At 42.4% G+C, this 24,642-nt stretch overlaps 1 protein-coding gene across 2 annotated transcripts in view; it reads right to left on the reverse strand.

The window, feature by feature from the left end:
- Positions 1–698: 698 nt before the first annotated feature.
- LOC126412717 (lipase 3-like) overlaps positions 699–24,642 on the reverse strand; it is a 209,981-nt gene continuing 186,037 nt past the window's right edge. For both annotated transcript variants that reach the window (XM_050082435.1, XM_050082436.1), the window contains exons 7-8: positions 13,776–13,918; positions 699–3,704 (exon numbers count right to left, since the gene is read on the reverse strand). In XM_050082435.1, coding sequence (XP_049938392.1) covers positions 3,477–3,704; positions 13,776–13,918 — 371 coding nt within the window. In that variant the 3' untranslated portion in view covers positions 699–3,476. The remainder of the gene's footprint in view (positions 3,705–13,775; positions 13,919–24,642) is intronic.

Here is a 24,642-nt window from a genome sequence, read left to right on the forward strand (position 1 = left end):
CCGGTATCGTATTTTGTTGTTGCTAGGCGAACCAAACTCTGCCAATCTTAAATTCTAAGCCTCCTCCAGAATTCTAAGTGAGAAACTACAAATTTGTTACAAATTTGAGAGTACACTCATACGATTGTAACAGAGTAGGTGTAATTTTCATGTTTTCACTTCTCTCCGAAAGTATTCTTCTGGAGTTTTCTATCAATGCTCAGTTATATCACTTACCTTTCCGTTTAATTTCCAGAAGTATATATCCACATAAGCATTAATAATAATTATTTCAAAGTTAAAGTAAACGTGTGGAAACTCTGCTACTGAAGGCGGTGTTACTGGCCGATTGGCTGGTTCGTTTACAGTTTATTGGCTATCGGCTGTAGCAGGCGCTACATTTAACAGCTGCAGAGCGTTTGTCATGCAGGTGTTTTCATGTTCTTCAGTTTGTGTGGCATCAGTGATCTTCAGAATGGCGTTGTGCTTTTGACCGTTATCAAGAAAGTTTTCATCCGCAGTAGAATAGTGGTTTGTGGAGAGATCGTTACTGTTGCAACTTCGTATGAGAGTGAGTGGACACGTTCTGCGAAAGTGAGACGGAATACTGTCCAGGAGTGAGTTACAGGTATACTGGGTTTCGGTTGTGTAATTTCTGGATGGCAAATGTGGTTTTCAAACATTTTCAAAAACATACAAACGTATTTTTTTGTTGTTGAAAAATATGATTTACAAGCACTTGGAAAAGTATACAAAATTATTCTACGTGAAGGATAAAAACATTTACTAATTGTACAGAATTGAGAGAAGTATTACACAGCTATTACCGTAACATTTTGAACAACACTTGTGTATCACTAATTGTATCATTCTCCTGGAGAAAATGTGTGGTACGTTGAACATCCATATTCTGACATTTCTTTAAAGCTGACCACATATTGTTTGTATTCTGAGAACTTCCTATCTTCTTAGTGTAATACATGATGTCCTCTAGAAAGCTCCCGAATTTCCTAGAAGCAATATTATGTATATACTTGGGGTTTTGAGGCATCATTGCAAAGGAGCTCAAAAAGCTTTGTACAGATTTTCTTTCTTAGATACGATTCCTTTTGTTTTGTTTCAGGTGTTACATAATTACCAGAAATGACTATACCTCAGGAATTCTTTGGTATACGGAAACGAAATCATTCATTGCTGACCAAAGAAATTTTCGACCTGATTTCAAAGGGAACCACCAGCCGATTAAGGCTTGGTATGACTAGCCATTGGGAGTGTAAATAGACAGGTTCTGACAGTAGCACATCTGATGAAATGGAGAAGGTCAGAGATACCTTCCAAAGAAGTCCATGAAGTCACCTACAATCTCGGGAGTAAACATTTCTCGCTTAGTAGCTCACAAAGTGCCGCTTAAACCGTTTCGTCTAAACGTTTACAAACTGCAAATTGTGTAAGAACTGAAGCGAAACGTCTTCCAGTTCCGCTGCAAATTTGAGATACTGGACCGGGTCAGGCGAGATCTAGGAACTTTCTCTGACGAAGCAACATTTCAAACAAGTCAGGACTTTAATCGGAACAACATTCACCTCTGTGGTTTGAAAAACCGCCACAGTTTTCGGGAACATATCAGAAGCAACAGGAACAGTTTATGTGGACAAGCGGAAGCAATTTTCTGTCCCTCAGCTTCTTCCCCTTCAGCCAAATTTGATCCTCTAGGAGGACCGGCACCACTGTAGTGAAGTTCACATGTTGGTGACTTGCTGGACCGAATGTTTCCACAGCGATAGATAGAGCTTGGTGGACCAACCAACTGGCCACAGCCGTCTCCAGACATAATCCATCTGGAATTCTTCCTACAGGACTATGTGAAAGACAACTTGTGTGCCCCGCCCGTACGTGGCCTTGGCAATCCCCGTAAAAGAAGTATGGTTGCAATGGTCTTCACCACCACTGACGTACTTGTGTGGACATGGGTTCAGAATGTCGCACAGACATTTTACGAGTTACAAAAGAAGCCCATGTAAAAATGAATTAATTTTTTGTACAAAACTTTTCAATTTATTTTACTTGTTGCCATAAACCATAAGTTTCTAGGTGTCATATTTTTTTAATTTTTTGGCTGTTTTTGTAACTGCAATTGGAAATGAGGTTAGTTTTAGAGTGTAACGTCCAATCTTCTACGACTTGGAAATCAAGGAAATTTCATGTGGATACCCAATACATTGTTTTAATATGTCTGAAGACATTCCTCAGCACTTTTAAGTGCCGTCTAAAATTCTGTAGATGAGCTGTGACTGTTCATAATATAACAAAGCGCCCCAGGACATTACATGTCTGTTTGGACACTGAATATTGTCATGCACCACATTAGTTGAGTGTTCGTACTGTTTTGTCCATTTCCTGCAACGATAAAGGTAAGAAGACCTCGGGATCAGACATAAAGCGTTTGCTACAATGTCCCACAGGTTATTGCCGACCCGTGACGACCACTTGTGGCCGCAAGACAGGAAGCACGCATGCCACTCCCGTTATGGCTCTGAGCACTATGGGACTTAACACCTATGGTCATCAGTCCCCTAGAACTTAGAACTACTTAAACCTAACTAACCTAAGGACAGCACACAACACCCAGCCATCACGAGGCAGAGAAAATCCCTGACCCCGCCGGGAATTGAACCCGGGCGTGGGAAGCGAGAACGCTACCGCACGACCACGAGATGCGGGCACTCCCGTTATAGTTGGGTAGACTGTTAGAGTGAAGCAAGATTTTAACTCGAATGAGATGTTCACTCTGCAGCGGAGTGTGCGCTGATATGAAACTTCCTGGCAGAATAAAACTGTGTGCCGGACCGAGACTCGAACACGGGACCTTGCCTTTCGCGCGCAAGTGCTCTACCAACTGAGCTACCAAGCACGACTCACGACCCGTCCTGACAGCTTTACTTCTGCCAGTACCTCGCCTCCTACCTTCCAAACCTTACAGAAGCTCTCCTGCGAACCCTGCAGAACCAGCACTCGCAGGAGCGCTTCTGTAAAGTTTGGAAGGTAGGAGACGAGGTACTCGCAGAAGTAAAGCTGTGAGTCGTGCTTGGGTAGCTCAGTTGGTAGAGCACTCGCCCGCGAAAGACAAAGGTCCCGAGTTCGTGTCTCGGTCCGGCACACAGTTTTAATCTGCCAGGAAGTTTGAAGATTTTAACTGTTACTCTGTGGTCTAAAGTAGGCGGTAGTATAGTGCAGTCATGCCATATTTCTTAATAGTACCAATGTATAAGTGACCATCGCTACAGATCGCCTTGTCGAGCTGGTTATGCAGTCATGCCTGGCGATCTGAAGCTCTTTCGTCAGATGAGGTATATGTAACACTTTGAGTATGTATCCGCTTGAGCACGTAAGTGTGTACGTATTTCCATCACAGTATGGTCAGATGAGGTAGATATAACACAAAGAGTATGTATCCTCTTCAGCAGGCAAGTGTCTACGTCTTCCCACGCGATGAGTCTTCAGTCCCGCCTTTTTCCTCCTGCGCAGGAGAGTTTGCTTCGCCGCTTCCGCAGAGACCTCTCGTCAAGCGGTGGCTCCGTGTTGACAATCGAAGCCAAGATCTTGTCGTAGATCAGTCTTCTGGCGTTGCGGCCCCACATGAAGTCCATGTGTGTGAAGCCGACCTCGGGCACCCTGTACATCTTCACGATGTTTTTGGGTAGAGCGTCTTGCAGGCGTTTCACGTCCTGTAACACAGATGTCATGATCACAGTCTGCCCCTACATCGGAAGTCTAACCACTGAGGGGTGCAGCCCCGATTTCTTAATAAGTGCAGTCTTGAGGCAACAGCGCAAGAAATCCGGGGGAAGTGTGGAGTGCAGCTAGGAGCTATCTCGCTCTGGCACAGAAATATCGTTCATACTGTAAGTAGGCTGTATGCAAGTAGGCTGTTTAGGTTTTTATGTTGGTAACGCCACGTAGCGCTCTGTATGAAAATCAATTGCTGTGCTGTTTGCAGTCTGTGGCTGGTTGGCATTGTTGGAATATTCGCTATTGTAGTGGTGGGCAGTTGGACGTGAACAGCGCATAGCGTTGCTCAGTTAGAGGTGAGCCGCCAGCAGTGGTGGATGTGGGGAGAAAGATGGCGGAGTTTTGAGAGCGGATGATCTGGACGTGTAAATTTGTAAGACTGGATGTCATAAACGTATATACATATATATATATATATATATATATATATATATATATATATATATATATATAATGACTTTTGAACACTATTAAGGTAAATATTGTTTGTTCTGTATCAAAATCTTTCATTTGCTATCTATGCCTATCAGTAGTGAGTGCCTTCAGTAGTTAGAATCTTTTATTTAGCTGGCAGTATTGGCGTTCGCTGTATTGCAGTAGTTCGAGTAACGAAGATTTTTGTGACGTAAGTGATTCATGAAAGGTATAGGTTATTGTTAGTCAGGGCCATTCTTTTGTAGGGATTATTGAAAGTCAGAGTGTGTTGCGCTAAAACTATTGTGTGCCAGTTTAGTGTTGATCAGGATAAGTAAAGAGCGTAATGCCTGAGTACGTTCAGTTCTGCTCAGCTATTTGAAAATCAAATAACGTAAGGGGTTTATCAGCACAATCATTCGTAAATTTTTCTAAGGGGACGTTTCAATACCAAGCTACAAATGTAGCTGTTGTGATACTCATACATATTGCGCAATTGCATCAATGGATTGTTAACTTGATCTACATAATAGTTTTGTTTATGCATTGTTTGTGTAATTGCCAACGACCTATATAAACAATGCAGACTGACAAAGGTGCTGCCATATTTGAAGCCACTTAAAATTTAGTCGCCATGTTTTGCGATATCATGTTCTAATCGTCTGTTTGCAAGGGATCATATGTTTGTTTTTTCTATACGACAACATTTGGTACTGCCAATCACAAAAACGATGTCATTAAGAGCGTGATATTTGCGATGTGCGAGTTACCTGCATTATTTTGCTGCTTATTTACTGTAATATCAACAAGTGTATTTTTGTTTGTGTTTAACCCTAGGCTGCAGTTTTATAATTACAGGAGTATCTTTCCATATAGATCCACGCTAATTTGTTTTTACACTTCTGATTCGAATGAAATTGAAGTTTTGCTTATCTATCAGAGATGCCGTCAACAGACTGTTGATATTTATAGTAAAAGCAAATGAGTAAACGAACATTTAAAAACGTTCTTCGAACGCTTAATTACCGTTGTTCTAGAGGAGAATTGCATATATATAGGCAGGATTTTTGTTCTTGTAGCCTTATGTCGTTTTTGTGTGGCTTTGAGCAATTATAATGGAAGCCAGAACTGTCATGTTTTATGACATATTGCTTTAGATTTGTTTGTGGAAAAGAGCAAATACGAGATCCCCTATACTCAACTTACTTAGGTTGAATATTAATACAATTGCATAACTTGCTTACATGAATTAACACCATAGAGGACATCATAAATCTGATGTTAACCTGCTACTGTCATTGTATAAAAGCAACTATTACTGTTTAACAAGCGAAACCATTATTTTTACAGCGGTACTCTTTCAAGAACGGTTTTATAAAGGATAAAATGAAATTGTAACATATTGTTGTATGTGGTGCAATGAACTAAAAAACGAATCTCTACAGACAATCTAATATTTCTCTTGTAAAACTAATAGGAATAAAGACAAATGAAATAAACTCGTTTATAATATATAAAGTTTAATAATAAATAGTGCTGTGTTACCTAGGCTTACAATTATTCGACAGTAAAATGTAGCTGAGACTATATTTCTACATTAAGTAGGACAATTTACAAGAAATGCCCATCATTGTACTTTCAGCAATATTATATTTACATACATTTACTTTGTCTGTTTCCCTCTGTCCGCCATTGATTTAGTTTTGCACAATTGAAGTAACCTACAAGTTTAACACCGGGTTTATCAGAGCAGACTATAATACAGTATAACCTCATTAGTGCGAACTCACATAAGATGAACTCGCAGTTAACGCGAAAAAATTATTGGTCCCGCCAGGAATACATTAATTCTTATGGTATGTTTTATCGGTTAACACGAATTTCGGTTAAGGCGAATTACGAACTCTGTTTCAGTTCCTAGCGTAATTAAATTTCACTGTAACACGAACTTCCGATCTTAGAGTAATCTAAAGCGTAATTTTTTTCCGAAATGAATGTAGGAAATGTAGCTACGAAGCTAATTTTACTTATCGTTGACTCGTTTTTAACATATTGTAGGTCGGTAACCGCGATTATCACCTCAACAATCAGCGTATGCTGTACATTGTAAGACATTCAGAAAATGGTTCAAATGGCTCTGAGCACTATGGGACTTAAACATCTATGGTCATCAGTCCCCTAGAACTTAGAACTACTTAAACCTAACTAACCTAAGGACACCACACAACACCCAGACATCAAGAGGCAGAGAAAATCCCTAACCCCGTCGGGAATCGAACCCGGGAACCCGGGCGCGGGAAGCGAGAACGCTACCGCACGACCACGAGCTGCGGACGTAAGACATTCAATAACGTGTGCAGCAGCATTTAGGAATGTACTCAGCGCAAGATTTGACAGGTGTTCTGTTAGTCGTAGCCGTATCGAGTTGGAATACTGAATAAAAACTACAGTTACAAGCGGTACCGTAGCACGCAAAAATGGCAGAGAGGAAACAGACAGCTATAAATGTACAGTTAAAGCTGAAGATTCTAGATGAAGTGGACCGTGGTACCAAAAAAACAGCAACTGCAGGGCAGTTTGGAATACCTAAATCTACTTTATCTACGATTATTAAGAATCGAAAAAAAGTTATTAACACTGCGGCATCAGGTTCTGGAAACAAATGTAAACGACTTCGTACCGCCAAGTTTGAAGACATCGAGACGTTACTGCTAGAATGGTTCAATCATATGTGTGCAGCTAACATACCTTTAACTGGCCCTGTGATTCAGTCAAAAGCAAATGATATTGCTAAAGATATGGGCATCGAAGACTTCCGTTGTTCTGCTGGTTGGTTGTATCGGTTCCAAAAGAGGCATTCAATTTCATCTGTACAAATTTGTGGTGAAGCAAATAAAGTTGATGAAGAAAGTGCGAACAGCTGGTTGCATGAATTCAACCGAGTGAGGGAAAAGTACGCCTCGTGTGATGTGTTTAACATGGATGAAACTGGATTTTTCTACAATCTTTTTCCAAATCACACCCTGGGGATAAAAGGTGATAAGTGTCACGGTGGAGCACGAATCAAAGAACGTGTGACTGTTGTACTGTGCTGTAATGCTAACGGCAGTGAGACGTTTCGTCCCTGGGTTATCGGTAAATCCGAGAAACCACGTTGTTTTAAAAACATAAGTATGGACACTTTACCTTGCATCTACTCTCACCAGAAGAAAGCTTGGATCGATGGCACATCATTTCGCAAGTGGCTTCTTCGTTTCAACAGCCAAATGGTTGCTCAAAATAGACATGTTCTTCTTATATTGGACAGATGTACTGCCCATAAAGTTCATGATCTGAACCTATCCAACATAAAGGTTCAGTTTTTTCCAACCGACGCCACAAACTGCCTTCAGCCTTTGGACCAAGGCATAATCTCTCTCATAAAGAGAGCTTATCGTAAGCGACTTGTAAGAGGTGCAATTCGTGCTGCTGAAAACAATGGTGCAAACCCAAATTGGAATCTGCTTGACGCAATAAAAGCCATCGCAGCAGCCTGGAACTCAGTATCGCCACATCATATAGGGAAGTGCTTTAACAGAGCTTGGAGACGTAGCAACACTGAAGATATCCACGAGTTAGAAGATGCCACTTCACCTGATGAATGGACAGTTCTGCAGGACGTTGCGAACGCTGGGATTAGTTTCGAAGAATTCATTAGTGTAGACGACAATGTTGCTGTATGTGCTTCTGTGGAATCGGATGTGCCAAAAGCTGAGAACGAGGTGCAAGAAGGGTCATCAGAAGAAAGTGAAGAGGAAGAGAATACAGATACCATTCCACCTACCCGTCAGGAGATGTTTACAGCCTTGGACTGTTTAGAACGGTTCGCTTCAACATCCGACGCCACTGCTGGGTTTACGCACGCTATCATTACAATTGGTTGTGAAATTACAAAATACTATCGTTCCCATGGACGTCAGCGAACCATGACCTAATTTTTTCCAAGAAAGCAACGTACATAATTTGTGAGTACTTGGATTTTACAAGTCTACAATAACGTGCTTGATAGTGTAGTGTATTACACATTAGTGTACTGCTGTACATGTATACTTACTAAAATCTGTGTTTTTCACTTAACCCGAATTTCTTCTCGGTCCCTTCGGATTCGTGTTAACGAAGTTTTATTGTATTTCTGTCCCAATTCAAAGGAAACCATTAGGAAAACAATTAAGAGAAAATTGCTCTCCCCTGCTTTGATGATTCATTAGTACCCTTTCTGCCACTTTGAACATAACCTGGGCACGATTTATGATCCAGAAAAAAATATTTCTTCATTATATTTCGATCACAAATCAAAACGTCTGTTGTAACAAAGAGGTATACAATGTTTATAAAGGTTGTTCTGTTGTATCCACCTAGCTAATATGCTGAGTGTGTTGAGTTCACAAAATATGGCGACTAGTGTTGTTTGTTGCTGCTACTCAGAGCGCTGTTATGACATAATCACGCATGAAGAATAAAGATGAAGAAAGTAAATAATCTTTGTTTTATTTTAAAATCTTTAAGAGTTCGGATACGGAAATAGTCAGGAGTCACAAAATACAAAGTTAGATGGAAAATATTAAGAGATCAACAAAGAAATTATTGTAGTCGAAAATGGCTTTTTGACAGACTTCCCACAATCAAAATTTAAGTAGTGGATTCTATTAACAAACGAAAACATTGCACAAAGTAGGCAGTCCTTATGGATGATTAAATCGAAAGAAAATTGTGAATATCGGTATGTCAATTACATGACGGAACGGGATTTATAAGCGAAGCGATCCGTGCTGACAGACCGATTATGTCATATCAGATACGAGCCTCGGAAGCAATCAATTGATAGCTTCACTAAAACGAAAAAGAAAAGAGACCAACACACAGATCGAAAAAATAATGGTACTTTCAAAGGAATAGGGGTTTCTGTGGTAGATATTCATGTTATTAATATCCTCAAACATACAAAAACTTGATATCAGGTCACAGGGGGAAATAGGGTTATTCATAGGGGACGTGAATGTGTATACGGAGTGCGCAATATATATATTGAAAATTGTCAAGACACTTTCGTTGGATTCCCCAAGCAACAATCTGACTGTGACCTTCGCACCTAACCTGAAACTCGGACTGCACATCTCCAATCTCTACCCACACAGTGTAAGTAAATAGCACTATCCATTCCACCGAACAAGAGCTAAATGACATATTGCAAACAAAATACAAACGAGAACTGAAAGTTACAAACGAAAACATTGTAGGCTATCTATAGATATCATATGAAGTCACAGTTCAAATATACCAATGGCTTGTGTTGTTCACTAGACTGAAATATTCTACGTCCTTAAGGAAAGAGCATGAAGAACTGTACCATGACGTTAGGGTGTAATGAAACAGTTAAAGTTAAAAGTTACCTCTGTACATTATAGACACACAAAGTAAACGTCATCCGTCACATACATATAACTAGCTTAGAGCCTGCTGTTTCGCTCGCGAAGGCTCAATGGTCTGTGCAGTTTTTCTTTTTTTGCTTTTCTTTAATCGAATTTTATGTCGTTCACAAACTGCAACACCTTCTAAACCTTTCACGCTAATTAAGGCCACAAAAGTATGGTCTTTTCTAATGTACTTCTGGTCAATAAGCGATTCTGATAGATGGAATTCGAAGTCTTTGTTAACCATGCCTTTTGCGTTCTTGTGATGATATTTCCATAGAAACTTTTATTCTGTAACATAAACTTTTTATATCTAACCGAAAAGTGAAATACCAATTTTCTTAGATTTAGCTTCAAAGATTTTTTAATATAACGAAATATTTTCTTAAAAATTTTCATCCCCTATTTCACCCACTTAGGGGTGAAATTTCCAAAAAAGTGAAACATGAATTTTTTAATTTCTAGCAGAGAAACCAAAAGCAAAATTTCATAGATTTAACTTTGAAAATGCTTTCTTAATGAAATAATTTCATAAAAGTTTTCATCCCATGTTTCACTCTATTAGGAGGTTGAATTTCCGAAAGCACTGAAACATGGTTTTTTCATTTGCAACAAAAATTTCAAATAGCCACAACTTTAAAAATACTTTAGTAGTTCTTTAATAATGATTTATTTTTAAAAAAATTCACACACTATTTCACCCCTGTAGCTGTCAGATTTTCAAATATGCTGAAACAGATATTTCAGTATTTCTGAGCAAGAAAACAAATACCACTTTTAATAGGTCTAGCTTCAAAATTGCCTTAATAGCGACATATTTACAAAAACTCTTCCAGCCCATATTTCAGCCCCTTTAAGGGGGAGTTTCGAAAAAGCAATTCTTAAACGATGCCAACATTAGAAGCTCAGCACCCTTCCTAAATTTCAACCTTCTGTCCTCAGCGGTTTTTGCCGGGCGATGATGAGTTAGTCAGTCAGGACACTGTCTTATGCAGGGTGTATCATAACTAATGGCGTAAACGTATACAGTTGAAAGTACACGATACTAGAAGCAAAATAGTCTCAGTAAAACTAGGGTCGAAAATGCATACCTTAAGAGAAACGAGCGATTTTTCTTCTTCGATAATGTGAAACAAAGAAAAGTCCAGTAAACATGTGCTCTAAAATACATTCCTTAAGAGCTATGAGCACTTGTTCATCTTTGCTACTTTGAGACACAACTCTTCTAATGACCGGTGCTCGTAACTATTAAGGTACGCGTTTTAGAGCACTTGTTTCCTGGACCTTTTTTTTTTTATTTTGGTCCATACTACCACTTCCCAAAAAATGGGAAGCAAAGAATTTGCAGTAGAAGAGATTTGTTTCACAATATCGAAGATCAAAAATTTCTCGTAGCTCTTAAGAAACGCATGTTCGTCCCTATGTTTACTGAGACTTTTTTGCTTCTAGTATCGTGTACTTTCAACTGTATGCGTTTACGGCATTAGTTATGATACACCCTGTATATATGTAGTCCACTGATAGTGACTGGGCCAAATATCTCACGAAATAAGCTTCAAACGAGAAAACTACAAAGAACGAAACTCGTCTAGCTTGAAGGGGGAAACCAGATGGCGCTATGGTTGACCCACTAGATGGCGCTGCCATAAGTCAAACGGATATCAACTGCGTTTTTTTAAAGTAGGAACTCCCATTTTTATTATATATTCGTGTAGTGCGTAAAGAAATATGAATGTTTTAGTTGGACCACTTTTTTCGCTTTGTGATAGATGGTGCTGTAATAGTCATAAACGTATAAGTACGTGGTGTGACGTAACATTCCGCCAGTGCGGACGGTATTTGCTTCGTGATACATTACCCGTGTTAAAATGGACCGTTTACCAATTGCGGAAAAGGACGAGTATCGTGTTGATGTATGGCTATTGTGATCAAAATGCCTAACGGGCGAGTGCTATGCATGCTGCTCGGTATCCTGGACGACAACATTCAAGTGTCCGGACCGTTCGCCGGATAGTTGCGTTATTTAAGGAAACAGTAAGTGTTCAGACACATGTGAAACGTCAACCACGACCTGCAACAAATGATGATGCCTAAGTAGGCGTTTTAGCTGCTGTCGCAGCTAATCAGTAGCAGACATACTGCGCGAGAATCGTGAATCTCAAAAACGTCGGTGTTGAGAATACTATAACAACATCAATTGCACCTGTACCATATTTCTATGCACCAGGAACTGCGTGGCGACGACTTTGAACATCATATACAGTTCTGCCACTGGGCACAAGAGAAATTACGGGACGATGACAGATTTTTTGCACGCGTTCTGTTCAGCGACGAAGCGTCATTCACCAACAGCGGTAACGTAAACCGCCATAATATGCACTATTGGGCAACGGAAAATCCACGATGGCTACGACAAGTGGAACATCAGCGACCTTGGCGGGTTAATGTATGGTGCGGCATTATGGGAGGAAGGATAATTGGCTCCCATTTTATCGATGGCAATCTAAATGGTGCAGTGTATGCTGATTACCTACATTATGTTCTACCGATGTTACTACAATATGTTTCACTGAATGACAGAATGACGATGTACTGCCAACATGATGGATGTCCGGCACATAGCTCGCGTGCGGTTGAAGCGGTATTGAATATAATATTTCATGACAGGTGGATTGGTCGTCGAAGCACCATTCCATGGCCCGCACGTTCACCGGATCTGACGTCCCCGGATTTCTTTCTGTGGGGAAAGTTGAAGGATATTTGCTATCGTGATTCACCGACAACGCCTGACAACATGCGTCAGCGCATTGTCAATGCATGTGCGAACATTACGGTAGGCGAACTATTCGCTGTTGGAGGAGGAGGAGGAGGAGATTAGTGTTTAACGTCCCGTCGACAACGAGGTCATTGGAGCGCAAGCTCGGGTGAGGGAAGGATGGGGAAGGAAATAGGCCGTGCCCTTTCAAATGAATCATCAAGGCATTTGCCTGAAGCGATTTAGGGAAATCACGGAAAACCTAAACCAGGATGGCCGGAGACGGGATTGAGCCGTCGTCCTCCCGAATGCGAGTCCAGTGTGCTAACCACTGCGCCACCTCGCTCGGTGGTACTGTTGAGGGGAATGTCGTTACACGTATTGACAAATGCATTGAGGTTGACGGACATCTTTTTCAGCATTTATTGCACTAATGTGGTATTTACAGGTAATCACGCTGTAACAGCATGCGTTCTCAGAAATGATAAGTTCACAAAGGTACATGTATCACATTGGAACAACCGAAATAAAATGTTCAAACGTACTACATTCTGTATTTTAATTTAAAAAAACCTACCTGTTACCAACTGTTCGTCTAAAATTGTGAGCCATATGTTTGTGACTATTACAGCGCCATCTATCACAATGCAAAAAAAGTGGTCAAACTAAAACATTCATATTTCTTTACGTAGTACACGAATATGTAATAAAAATGGGGGTTCCTATTTTAAAAAACGCGGTTGATATCCGTTTGACCTACGGCAGCGCCATCTAGCGGGCCAACCATAGCGCCATCTGGTTTCCCCCTTCAAGCTAGACGAGTTTCGTTCTTTGTAGTTTTTTCGTTTGACGCTTATTTCGTGAGGTATTTGGCCCGGACACTATCAATGGACCACCCTGTATAGTAAAGTCAAGCGCCGCCACACCAGTCAGGAACGACAGAGCAGAGAGGGCTGTGACAAGACGTCAGCCAAATTGCACGCTGACCGACCCCTCTCCAGGATGACAACGCGACATTAGTGGCCCCTAGGTGAAGAGGACATAAGCGCCGCGCCCTACTGGTCGCGGCCCAGCTGAAGAGTAGCTTCAAGTTTAGGCACTTGAATCACAGCGACTACTTTGTTCACTTCTATGTAATACGGACTTAGGAATTGTTATACTGGAGAGCTTTCTTATTTTGTCTGTCACCCTTCGTTTGCGACACATCTGCGTAACACGAAGTTAAGCATTGTATTTTTTTCGTTTTGTAATAAAACTCATTAATACGATTTATTTGAATGTTATCCAGCGATCCGAGAAAGCAGGTTTCCTAGAAACTCTATATTTGACGACTAGGCTGGATTTAACAACGTATGTATACAAAGAAGCAGCGTGTATAGTGTACTCACTTGCATGGAGACATACCAGTCGTCATCGCCATACATGACCATGTGTGGGATTGCGACTTTCTCCAGCGGGTAGTCCGGTGGTGTAGCGCGACCGTAGCGCCGCATGTTTCCCGCGCGGCCATAGTCGAATTGACGGAAGTGACCTGTGGGAGAATGCGGACATCTACAGTTGTACTAGGTTTAGACACAATGAAGTCTAATATGTTGTAAGGGTATCTCAGACTCTTAATTATATGTAATGTCCTGAAGTGTGTGTGTTAGGGCTTATGGGAGCTCAACGTCGAGGTCATCAGCGCCCTGACACACATTAAAAGTAACGAATGTGGACAGACCTAATAAAACTGAAGCATACACGCAAAGAAAGCAGGAAACTGCTACGTAAGAAAGTAAAACGTAAGGAAAGGGAAAACGTAGCAGCAAAAAAGCCACAGGAAATTGTCATTGGCTGGCCACTTACATAAAATATGGGCAAACTTGTCACACAGTGAGCAAATTAAGACCCTCTCCTTAAAATCTCTGTAAAAGCATTTGACATGGCACAGAACTTTAAAACTTTAACCACATTCGTCCGAGTGTTTCCTAAAAGAGATGGCAGGTCCGCTGGCAAGTCAGTCGCGGCCCGCTGGTCAGAAAATAAAACGCAATCCAATAAAACGTGGCGCACAGTGACCTGGACGCCACAAGCACCACACATTGGAGGGTCCTCTCGCCGGAGCAGGAAGCCATGCGTCATAGGGGTGTGGCCTATCCGAAGCCGAGTGAGGAGAACCTCGTCACGTCGACGGGGCTGAAAGGAAGTACACCACACACGCGTTGTGGGCTTGACTAAACGGAGCTTATTGTCAGTCACTTCCAGCCACTCATCCTCCCACCGACGCATGACTCGTGAGCTCAACAGCGCGGTGAGTACGTGCAGGGGGATAGCACACTGAGATGCTTGTGGATCGAGACACGCCTCCTAGGGTGCGAGATCCGCCCTTTCATTCCCAACAATGCCGACATGCCCCGGAACCCAGCAGAAAGCCACCACCTTCCCCAATCGCTGTAGTTGGAGGAGGGCATCCTGGATGGTCTAGACTATTTTATCTGCTGGGTACAAACGTTGCAATGAGTGAAGGGCACTTAGTGAATCGGAACAGACGAGAAAGTTAGGACAGGAAGAATGTCTCATCTGCTCCAATGGCCGCAAGATCGCAGACAATTCTGCATCAAAGACAGTAAAAGTCTGAGGCAGTAGAACCTTGAGGTCACGATCCGGGAAAACAACAGAGCAACAAACGGAATCCCCTTGTTTCGACCCATCCGTAAAAATAGCTCATAGTCGTGGTGCTCAGATAAAATGGCAGAAAATGCTGCTTTAAAAACGGTGGCAGGAGTGCAATCTCTCTTGTACTGCACCAATTCTAAAATCACTCTGGGCCTCTCCAGTAACCAGAGTGGCAGGCGGTTAAAACCCAGGATTTGGGGTTGTACAGACTCCACACCGAGGGACTCTAGCACACGTTTCACACGGATCCCAAACGGCAACGTAGCCCGGGGACGGTGGGAAAAAAGGCGGTCTAGAGGTGGATGAGCAATAATGCGGTGAGCAGGCGAGGGTAATGTCCTGGATATCAAAACACATACAGGCTGCTCCTTCTTGGTATGACGGAGAATGGAAAATGTATCAGTGTGGTACAATAATTCAGGTCTGGAAACAACTGAGGTGAAAGTTACGAAGCTGAAAGCGTAGAATGTCAGAGTCTACGAAATGTTGGAACGTTCTGCAAAATTGAAACAGTGCTAAACTCAGTCATTAGCTTTCATGTCAATGCTCTACTGAATGAAATATCCGTTAAGCATACGCTCAATAGTTTCTTTATTTGTACACTATTTCTAGCCTAAACCTGGGTTTCATTATCTCGAACCATTTAGAAATACGAGGAGTGTTAATGTGGTACACCTACATAATGGCCTTATCACAGAAAAATGTTATACTACATTTCCAAGTTAGGGCATATTTTCTAGAACTATTCAAATACATTAATACTGGGCAAACACACAGGCAGAGAAGTGGTATTTTGCCACATAAAACTCTTTCTTATGGAAAACAAATGACCTGCTCTGGCATTGCTCCGGTATCACTAAGTACATGCACCCAAAGGACTTGTTTGGTGTAGCGGTAATAAATTACACACATACAAACTTTCCACGTGAACCAGTCTACCTATCAGTGAAAACCGTATCAAAGTCCCTGCAGTAGTTCCTGAGATCAGTCTTCACACACAAGTAGAGAAAAGCAGCATTCTCAGTTGCATGGGCTTCTCCGTTTCTTCAGTCGTGAGTCGTTATAACTAATGTATAGGCAGGTCGAGATAAATTTCATAAAATAAGGTATGATTACGATTATGAACTAGTCCTGAACGCCACTGCGTATCTTTGCCAAATGATAGTTCACTTATCTGCTTTTTATAGTTAACATTCTCTGTAATTATCAGGGTTTCATGGTTGATTTAGATGTTTGTTCATTCTCATGACATTTGTAATAAACTAAAGAGAGCATTTAAACTACATGTTTGGTTCCAGTAGATGTACCTCCCTGGTCATATTTAAAATTTTTCAATGGTAAAATGCATATTCCCCAACTGAAGGTTTACTGTTAGGGCCATAACGTTAATCACTCCGTTGCGTACATTCATTCCAGAATTGGGTCTTAAGGGTGTGTTTGGACCACCATAAATTCTGATTCAGTTAACTTCACTCATAAACACGTGGGGTTTTACACTCAGATTAGCCTTCACACACAGACACGAAAATGTGCCTAGGATTTGAATTTAGTAATGTGCATAGGTGCTCAAAATGCTTTCCGCTAGCATTTAAACAGTTTTCATTGCATTGAATCCTGGATACGCTGATGAGTCCCTGGAGTTTTACGTGCAGTTTTGTTACCTTCCACATTATGGCCATGAAGTCTTGCTACATCTTGTACCGGAATTTGATACACAGGTGCTTCCAAATGTCCCATATGTGGATACGTTGATGACCACTACTCAGCTGATCTGCTCTCATCTGAGAAGAGCGGATGACCCCACTCGTCGTTGATCCAGTCCCAGATATCTTGACACCATCGCGAACGGTGCCGCTGATGTGCGAGTGTCAACGGGACACATGGTACTGGTTGCGGGGCAAAGAAATCACCTCCACGCAGTTGCGGTACCACTGTGCACAGTGAAATTGTGTGTCTCGCAGTCTTGTCAAATGTGGTTGTAATTGCACACACTCTGACGTGGGTCCCTTCTTGCCTGTTGCACAAGGTTGCAGTAAGTAAATAAAATCGTATGGCATGAACGGCTGGGAAGCGCCGAATGGCAAGTTCATCCAGGTAATTGGAAAGGTTTTTCCTATCCTACGCACCTACAGGCACCTTTCCTTCGCGAAGAACGAGAACACTGTGCATAGGTGTATCTGTAAAATGTAGATGACTGTAATGTTGTGTGTAGTGTAGTGTCGCGTTCGTGGTGGAGATAATGAGAGAAGGGGTAGGATGAAACCCGGTTCTGGCGGATAGCCTACTCTTCTGGAAGAGCACCAAGGGGGTCGCCGAGGTTAACATCACCGTACGATGGACGGATCACCATCAACAGAGTCACATGCCCTCAGTCCATGGGATAATGTGGATAGATTTGAAATTTAGTCCAGGGCACTGGCGCAAAACCGGTGATCAAGGTTTTTACGCCACCACCCTTCCTGTCCCCTCTATCGCAAGGGGGAAGTGAAAATCGTAAGCAGCGCGTGGCGTGCGGTCACCCATCTAAGTAATGACTACGCCCGACGATATTAATTCTGTGATCTGACAGAAACCGGGGTGTCCACCTTGGCACAGCCGTTGACACAATGTAGTTCTCATCTGCTGCATCGACCAGTTTACCTTGGACAGCAGTGCCTCTGTTTCGGAACGCCCCCCCCCCCCCCCGCCTTTCCCACGCACGTGAAAGAATGCTTTGGGCAATCCTAAACTGCTGTCCTTCTTCTAATTTCCCCGTGTGAAGTCATCCAAATATAGTTTCTAGCAGCGTTGTTATGAAGAACACCATCCTCCCCCCTCCCCTGCTCCACACAAGCACGCACATACGCACCCACCCGCACTCACACAAACATACACACACACACACACACACACACACACACACACACACACACACACACTGTTTTTTCGTGTTCGTTGAACTGCCTCGTTTTACGGAACGAGTCCCATTAGGCACTATAATTACGCTGATCTCACGCCATGTGGCGTCCAAATTTTTGTACATTAGTGGGACACCTCTGGCAACATGCTACCGCAATGTCATTCATTTCCACTAAGTACCTAATATGCTACTTTATCTATCTCAGCCTTAAGTTTTGAAGAGCAGTGCACGCCCATTGCCTCTGAGAAAAATCGGGTGTCCTGGGAGGAATGGTCAATATTCAGGGGTATGACAGGAACGATCATTCTAAGCAAAAAAGTCTAGTAAACATGTTGTGAACGTGTGGGGTTGATCTGCTATTCTGCGCAACGGATTAATCTGAGATGTACCCTTTACCCTGTGGCTCCTGCAAGATGCAATTTCCACCCTCACACTACTACAGAAATCAGACAGACGCTCCTAACGTTCTAAAGAGAAATGCCTGAAAAACTTTCAGCAATAAATATCTTCTGGAGTCGTCCGCTCTAAGGAAATGACACAAAAATTCACAAAATTTCTTACGTAACTACTGGGGTACTTGGGTACTGGAGTAGTGCTAGTTAGTGTAAGAAAAACATGAAACTAACGAAAATTATTATTTATTTTGCAGAAATTCTGAGAAGTCACAATGGCAATTTTAGTTATGAATTGAACAAGTTATATCCTGGTTCTTTTTGGAATGTGAAGTTACCTCTCAAGGATAGGATTCGCTACTGAAATTTCTATACAAAGTTTAAGATTGTTATTGACTTGGCAGAATGGCTGAGAGGCGCGCCTACTCAACTTGAATAATTATCCTTTAGAATGTTGCTAGGTACGGTCGAGGCTGTCGCGTGTGAAATGCAGTGAAGCGTACTGTTGTGGAGGTAATATGGGGCTCGCAATAGCTGTAGCGCACAATACCGTAAGCTGCGATGACTGTTGTCTGCGCCGCTCGCTGCTGACAAATAAGATAACTCTCGTTCTATCTGTATTGACCTTCGCCAATCAAACTCTCCCTACGCCTTGATGAAGTCAAGGATTCCTATTCGCCCCTGGTCTAACTATTGACATGGTACACTGGTCAAATAATCAGTCCACTGCGATGCCACTCAAAAATTAGCTCCCAGGCGTTTAACTATAACTCTGCCCATTCACAGCACACAATAAGTGTGTCGGCCACACAGTGAACAACGCTTAATCGCAAGGACTCAATATAGAGTCGCACTTCGATTCGCTCTCGACAGAGGTGCTCTCCCAGTGAAGTACTGAGGACAGACTTGTTCCTCGCTCCAAGAGCGACAACGGAACAGTGCTTCCCCATGTGAGACGTGAAGGGGTATATCTTTCGGTCTCTTCCATTACTCCTTCAGCTCAAGGCGTCAGAAATATCGTCTGCCAATCAGCATTGCTCTTCTAAAATGGGAGAATGACGTTTCGTTTAAGGTGACCAATCCGGAAATCTGTAGTATCTGCGTTTGGCGTTTGCTGTCTCCCAGTGAAAATCTCTGAAACTGCATGCTATGTGTAAAGAATGCGTAGGTTGGACGCTCCCACACAATGTAGCGGAATTTGCTTTTAACCCGAACACGGGGTCGTTCCCCCTTTCACTCAGGCACACGCTGTCTGCTCCACGGGCGGCCGAGGTTGACTCGTCCTCTGAAGGGACCGGCCTCCCGGTGTGTGGTCCGCCTCTCTCGAACTAAAAGCTCCTGTGACCGTCGTGTCTGGAATGTATGTGTGTATGCCAGCCTCGAGTATTTCAACCCCGGTGCGCACTTGTTATTTGCATATCGTTTACATGAATTCTAACAACATTGACTTTATCTTATCAAGTTCGGATTCGATGTGCGGAATATGATTGTGAGGGCGGAATATGTAAGAAATGAAGGTCAGGAGACCACGATGTCTTACAATGTGGTCTAAAACGCATACCTTAACCATGTGGTGCATTTGCCCACTGCAGGAGCAGCTGTTAAGGTCGCATATTTGGCACATTTAATCAGTCCTGGGGCTGCAACACTCCACTTCAGTGACTACTTCCCCATGGTGATGTGCCCTGCGTGCATTAAAAATGCAAACGAAGCGGCATTAACGGATCTCCATTGCAGGGGACAACTGCCCCACAGGGTCAAGAGCTATGATCACTTCTTCATCTTAGATACTGTGAAAAAAATCTTTTCTACTGCAAGATCTTTGCTTCCCATTTTTTTTGAGTAGGTTGTAGGGACCAAAACAAGACTCATGGTTCCTGTCACATCCTTGAATACTGACCACTCCTTCCTGGACATCCTGTATACAGGCTGCGTCAATAAGTATTGCCACCAACAATAACTCCGAAAGTATGATAGTAGCTGAAAAGTTTGTGGGACAAATGTCGCATGGGACAACGGGGCCAATAATATGACGTTGGTTTTTTGTTGCTAGGTGGGGTTGCGTCAGATGTATGAAGGTCAACTTTGATGTAACTCTTCAGGCTTTCCCGGCGATCTAATGACATCTTGGATTGTCGGGTGTTCTGCCGGATATCAGCGTCGATATCCGACAGAACACCCGACAACCCAAGATGTCAAGGTCAACTTTGTTTTTTTTTAATGTTTGGTAATTATTTTCTGATAGCAGCTATCGTGACGACTCGAATGATGCGTAACAGTAATGTCAACGAAGGTAAAATATGTGGCATGAACGTCCATTTACAGAAGGTGTTCGAAGTGATGACTACTGGTATAAGTACAGTGCTGCAATCTTCTTATCATGGCTTGAGTGGTATTCCTTACCACTTGGCACTTATCGAAGCACATGCTCTGACAATTGGTTCAAATGGCTCTGAGCACTATGGGACTTAACTTCTGAGGTCATCAGTCCCCTAGAACTTAGAACTACTTAAACCTAACTAACCTAAGGACATTACACACATCCATGCCCGAGGCAGGATTCGAACCTGCGACCGCAGCGGTCGCGCGGTTCCAGACTGTAGCGCCTAGAACCGCTCGGCCACTCCGTGTGACAGTTCTCTGTCGTATATAATGCAAGTAGTAAATATTCGTCGAATACGGCGTATCCATCTAACGTGCGACTAACATGTGAACACCATTCGACGGTTTCGCAATACAGCACTAGTAGGAACAGTAAGACTAGTATCGTCGAAGCAAGCGAATGTGAATGATATATTCCTTCGAAGAACAAGTCGATATGCTTCTCATTTACGGAGAATGACAACGAAATTCAGTGAGAGCTAGAGACTTACGCTGAAAGATATCCTCAACGTACTCACCCTACATGTGGTACATTTAATTACGTCTATGGTAAATTGAGAACAATTAGATCTTTAACGCATCGTAAACATATCCGGCAAAGGAAAGTTACCAACGAGGGAGCGGAGATTGGTACTCTTGCCACTGTGGTTGGAGATCCTTGTGTTAGTTCGCAGCCGGCCGTTGTGACCGAGTAGTTCTAGGCACTTCAGTCTGGAACCGCGCGACCGCTACGGTTGCAGGTTCGAATCCTGCCTCGGGCATGGATGTGTGTGATGTCCTTACTTTAGTTAGGTTTAAGTAGTTCTAAGTTCTAGGGGACTGATGACCTCAGATGTTAAGTCCCATAGTGCTCAGAGCCATTTGGACCACTTGTTAGTTCGCATCAAATCGCAAGGGAAACTGATATGAGCCAGAGTAGTGTTGTTCATGTTCTGCATTGCCATAAATATCATCCTTACCATATCAGTCTCCACCCAGAATTAACTGGTACGGATTGTATGGGTCACATTGAATTATGCCGAGGGCTCAACTTCAGATTCAGAGGGATGACACATTTATTAATTTGCTTTTATTTACTGACGAGGCTACATTCACGAACCATGGAAGTGTTAATTTGCATAACATGCATTATTGGGCAACTGAAAATGCATGTTGGCTACGGCAAGTTTCACACCAAAAACAGTGGTCGGTGGATGTATGGTGGGGGATTCTGGAGGACAGAATTATAGACCCCCAATTTCATCGAAGGAAATCTTAATGGTAGGAACTACACCAGATTCATGCAAGAAACATTAGGTCTATTACTGGAAGAAATACCTTTAGGAAGAAGGAACAGAATATTGTATCAACACTATGGGAGTCCGGCACATTTTTCACTGATGGCTAGAAACGAGTTCCAGAGACAATGCCCAGATCGTTGAATTGGACACGGAGGAGACGTCGTGGCCGGCTTGTTTGCCAGACTTGACGCCTCTGGATTTTTTCTTGTAGGGATTCGTGTAAGACATTGTAAAGACATTCCAACTACACCTGAAGATATGCGAGAGAGACTTGTCAGAGCATGTGCTTCGATAAATGCCGAAGTGACAAGGAATACCACTCAATCCATGATAAGAAGATTGTAGCACTCCATTGATACCAATGGTCATCACTTCAAACACCTGTAAATGGACGTTCATGTCACCTTTGTGACCTTTGTTGTCCTTCAAAGACCGTACTGTTACATATCATTCGATTCGCCTCGATAGCCGCTGTCAGAAAACAAGTACCAAACTATAGCATTACATTTAAAAAAAAAAGTTGACCATATTTCTGAAACGACCCCGCCTAGCAACAAAAATCCAACGTTATATTATAGCCCCCGTTGTCCCATGCAACTTTTGTCCCACGAACTTTTCAGCTCCTATTATAGTTTCGGAGTTATTCTAGGTGGAAATAGTCAGTGACTCAGCCTGTATAAACAGTAGAGGCCAGTGGACACTACTGTAAATGGCCATACACTAGTTATTTTTATTAATTTATTTTTGGTTTGTAACGCTTGCGTTTTGTGACTGAGGGCACTTCTGGTTCCAGTATCTTTTCTCCTTTTCTCGTTTCATTCGTGAACGGTGCACAGGAAGATCGAAAGTACGGAAGTCACGGTATGAGCTCTATTACGTCTGATTGTTTATTACGGCCATTTCATGAGATGTGTGCTGGAGGAAGTAATAAACTACCTGATTCCGCTTGTCAAGCGAGCTGTCGAAATTTTGGCAGTAAACGCTTCCGAGCTGCACCTCATGCAGCGCCTGCCAATGGAGTTTGCGATCATCTCATATCTCATTTTAAGTACTCTGAACTGATTTTCAACACTGAAGTGCTGATGTGAATATCTCGCATTTGTGAGTCCATACGGTAGTCAGACACTGGCGACATAGTACGTTTGTGCGTTCGCAGCAGACTTAGTGGCCGGGCGGTTCTAGGCGTTACAGTCTGGAACCGCGCTACCGCTACGGTCGCAGGTTCGAATCCTGCCTCGGGCGTGGATGTTAGGTCAGTTAGGTTTAAGTAGTTCTACTGATGAACCATTTGAACTTAGCGAAGAAACAATGTGTGAAAAACACTGGTTACAGTAAAGGGCTAGATGATAGGACATGTGTTTGGACAGCAAGGAATAACTTCCGTAATAGGCGAGGGGGCTTCAGAGGGTGAAAACTGTAGGGGAATACAGACACTATCCAAGAAATAATTGGGGACGTTTGGTGTAAATGATTTTCTGGGAGGAAGAGGTTAGCAAAGTGGTGAAGTCGTCACGAGACGTATCAAACGTCAGAAGACTCACGGAACAAAGAAATTTGGCGTGTCACTTTCCTGCAACTACTTTTTCGTTCCATTTTAAGTCATTCTGCATGCATACTACTAGTTATCTAAAAGCTGTTACGGTTCGTGGTGATATATCGGCAATGAGGTACTCATGCTGTCATTTGTTTTTCTGCCTATCTTTTTGTAATATGTCAAATTTTTATTTCCGTTGTGATGCACTGTCATTGTTTGCGTCAAACGTCGACCGTCTGCAGGGCTTCCTGCATTTTACTTCAATTTCAGGCTCTCCGGTGTACAACAGTGGCAAGGAGACTCTAACATTATCCACCACATAGTTTATATATTTCCTGAGCCGTAACGGTCCTTTATCAGTCGCTCTGTGTGCACCCGAAGCTAATTTAACATTTCACCGCATTTCCTGTTAAGATAAGAACAGTTGTACCTGCTAGAAAATTATAAATGGAATCTCTTATCTTGTCCGATCATGATACGCAAATATTATTTTCCAATTCATTTACGTCAGCAGTGTAAAGCTATAGTACTCGTATCTTTCTGACGACTCTTGCTTGAAACGGGTATCACTTACACTTCTTCTAGTTGATTGAAAAGACTCTTTGCTTTAGCGACATACGAGAAATTTCTTTTAGAAATGGGGGAAGCTCTTTCAGATAATCAATGTAGATTCGTACACGTATCCCGTCATGTCTAGCCAGCTTTCCTCTGCAAAACCATTTTACTTGGTATTATATTCCGCTATCACTTATCTTGATAGATGCCATTATGGCTGGTGCGCAACGGTTAGGAGGTGGGTGTGCGGTACCATCTTTCAAACTTTGACAGAAGATCTGGTTATCAGAAACGTTGCGCTATCAACTCATGGCCAAATTCTGGTGATGAGAATTTCTAGAACAGCCATGGATTAAACTAGGATTCCCGATCAGTGTGAAACTACACTAGACAGCGCTAACGACTTCTAAGGACACATCCCACTTACAGAAGTGGTGCTAAGGAATAAGAATGCAGAAGTACAGGGTGTTTCAGAATGAATATGCGGGTTTTAAGGCTTTGTAGCATTTATTACATTCACCTTACAGTTATAAATAAACATCAAATGTGAGAGCAACT

Source organism: Schistocerca serialis, chromosome 7 (genome assembly GCF_023864345.2).
Source record: "Schistocerca serialis cubense isolate TAMUIC-IGC-003099 chromosome 7, iqSchSeri2.2, whole genome shotgun sequence".
NCBI classification, from domain to species: Eukaryota; Metazoa; Arthropoda; class Insecta; order Orthoptera; family Acrididae; genus Schistocerca; species Schistocerca serialis.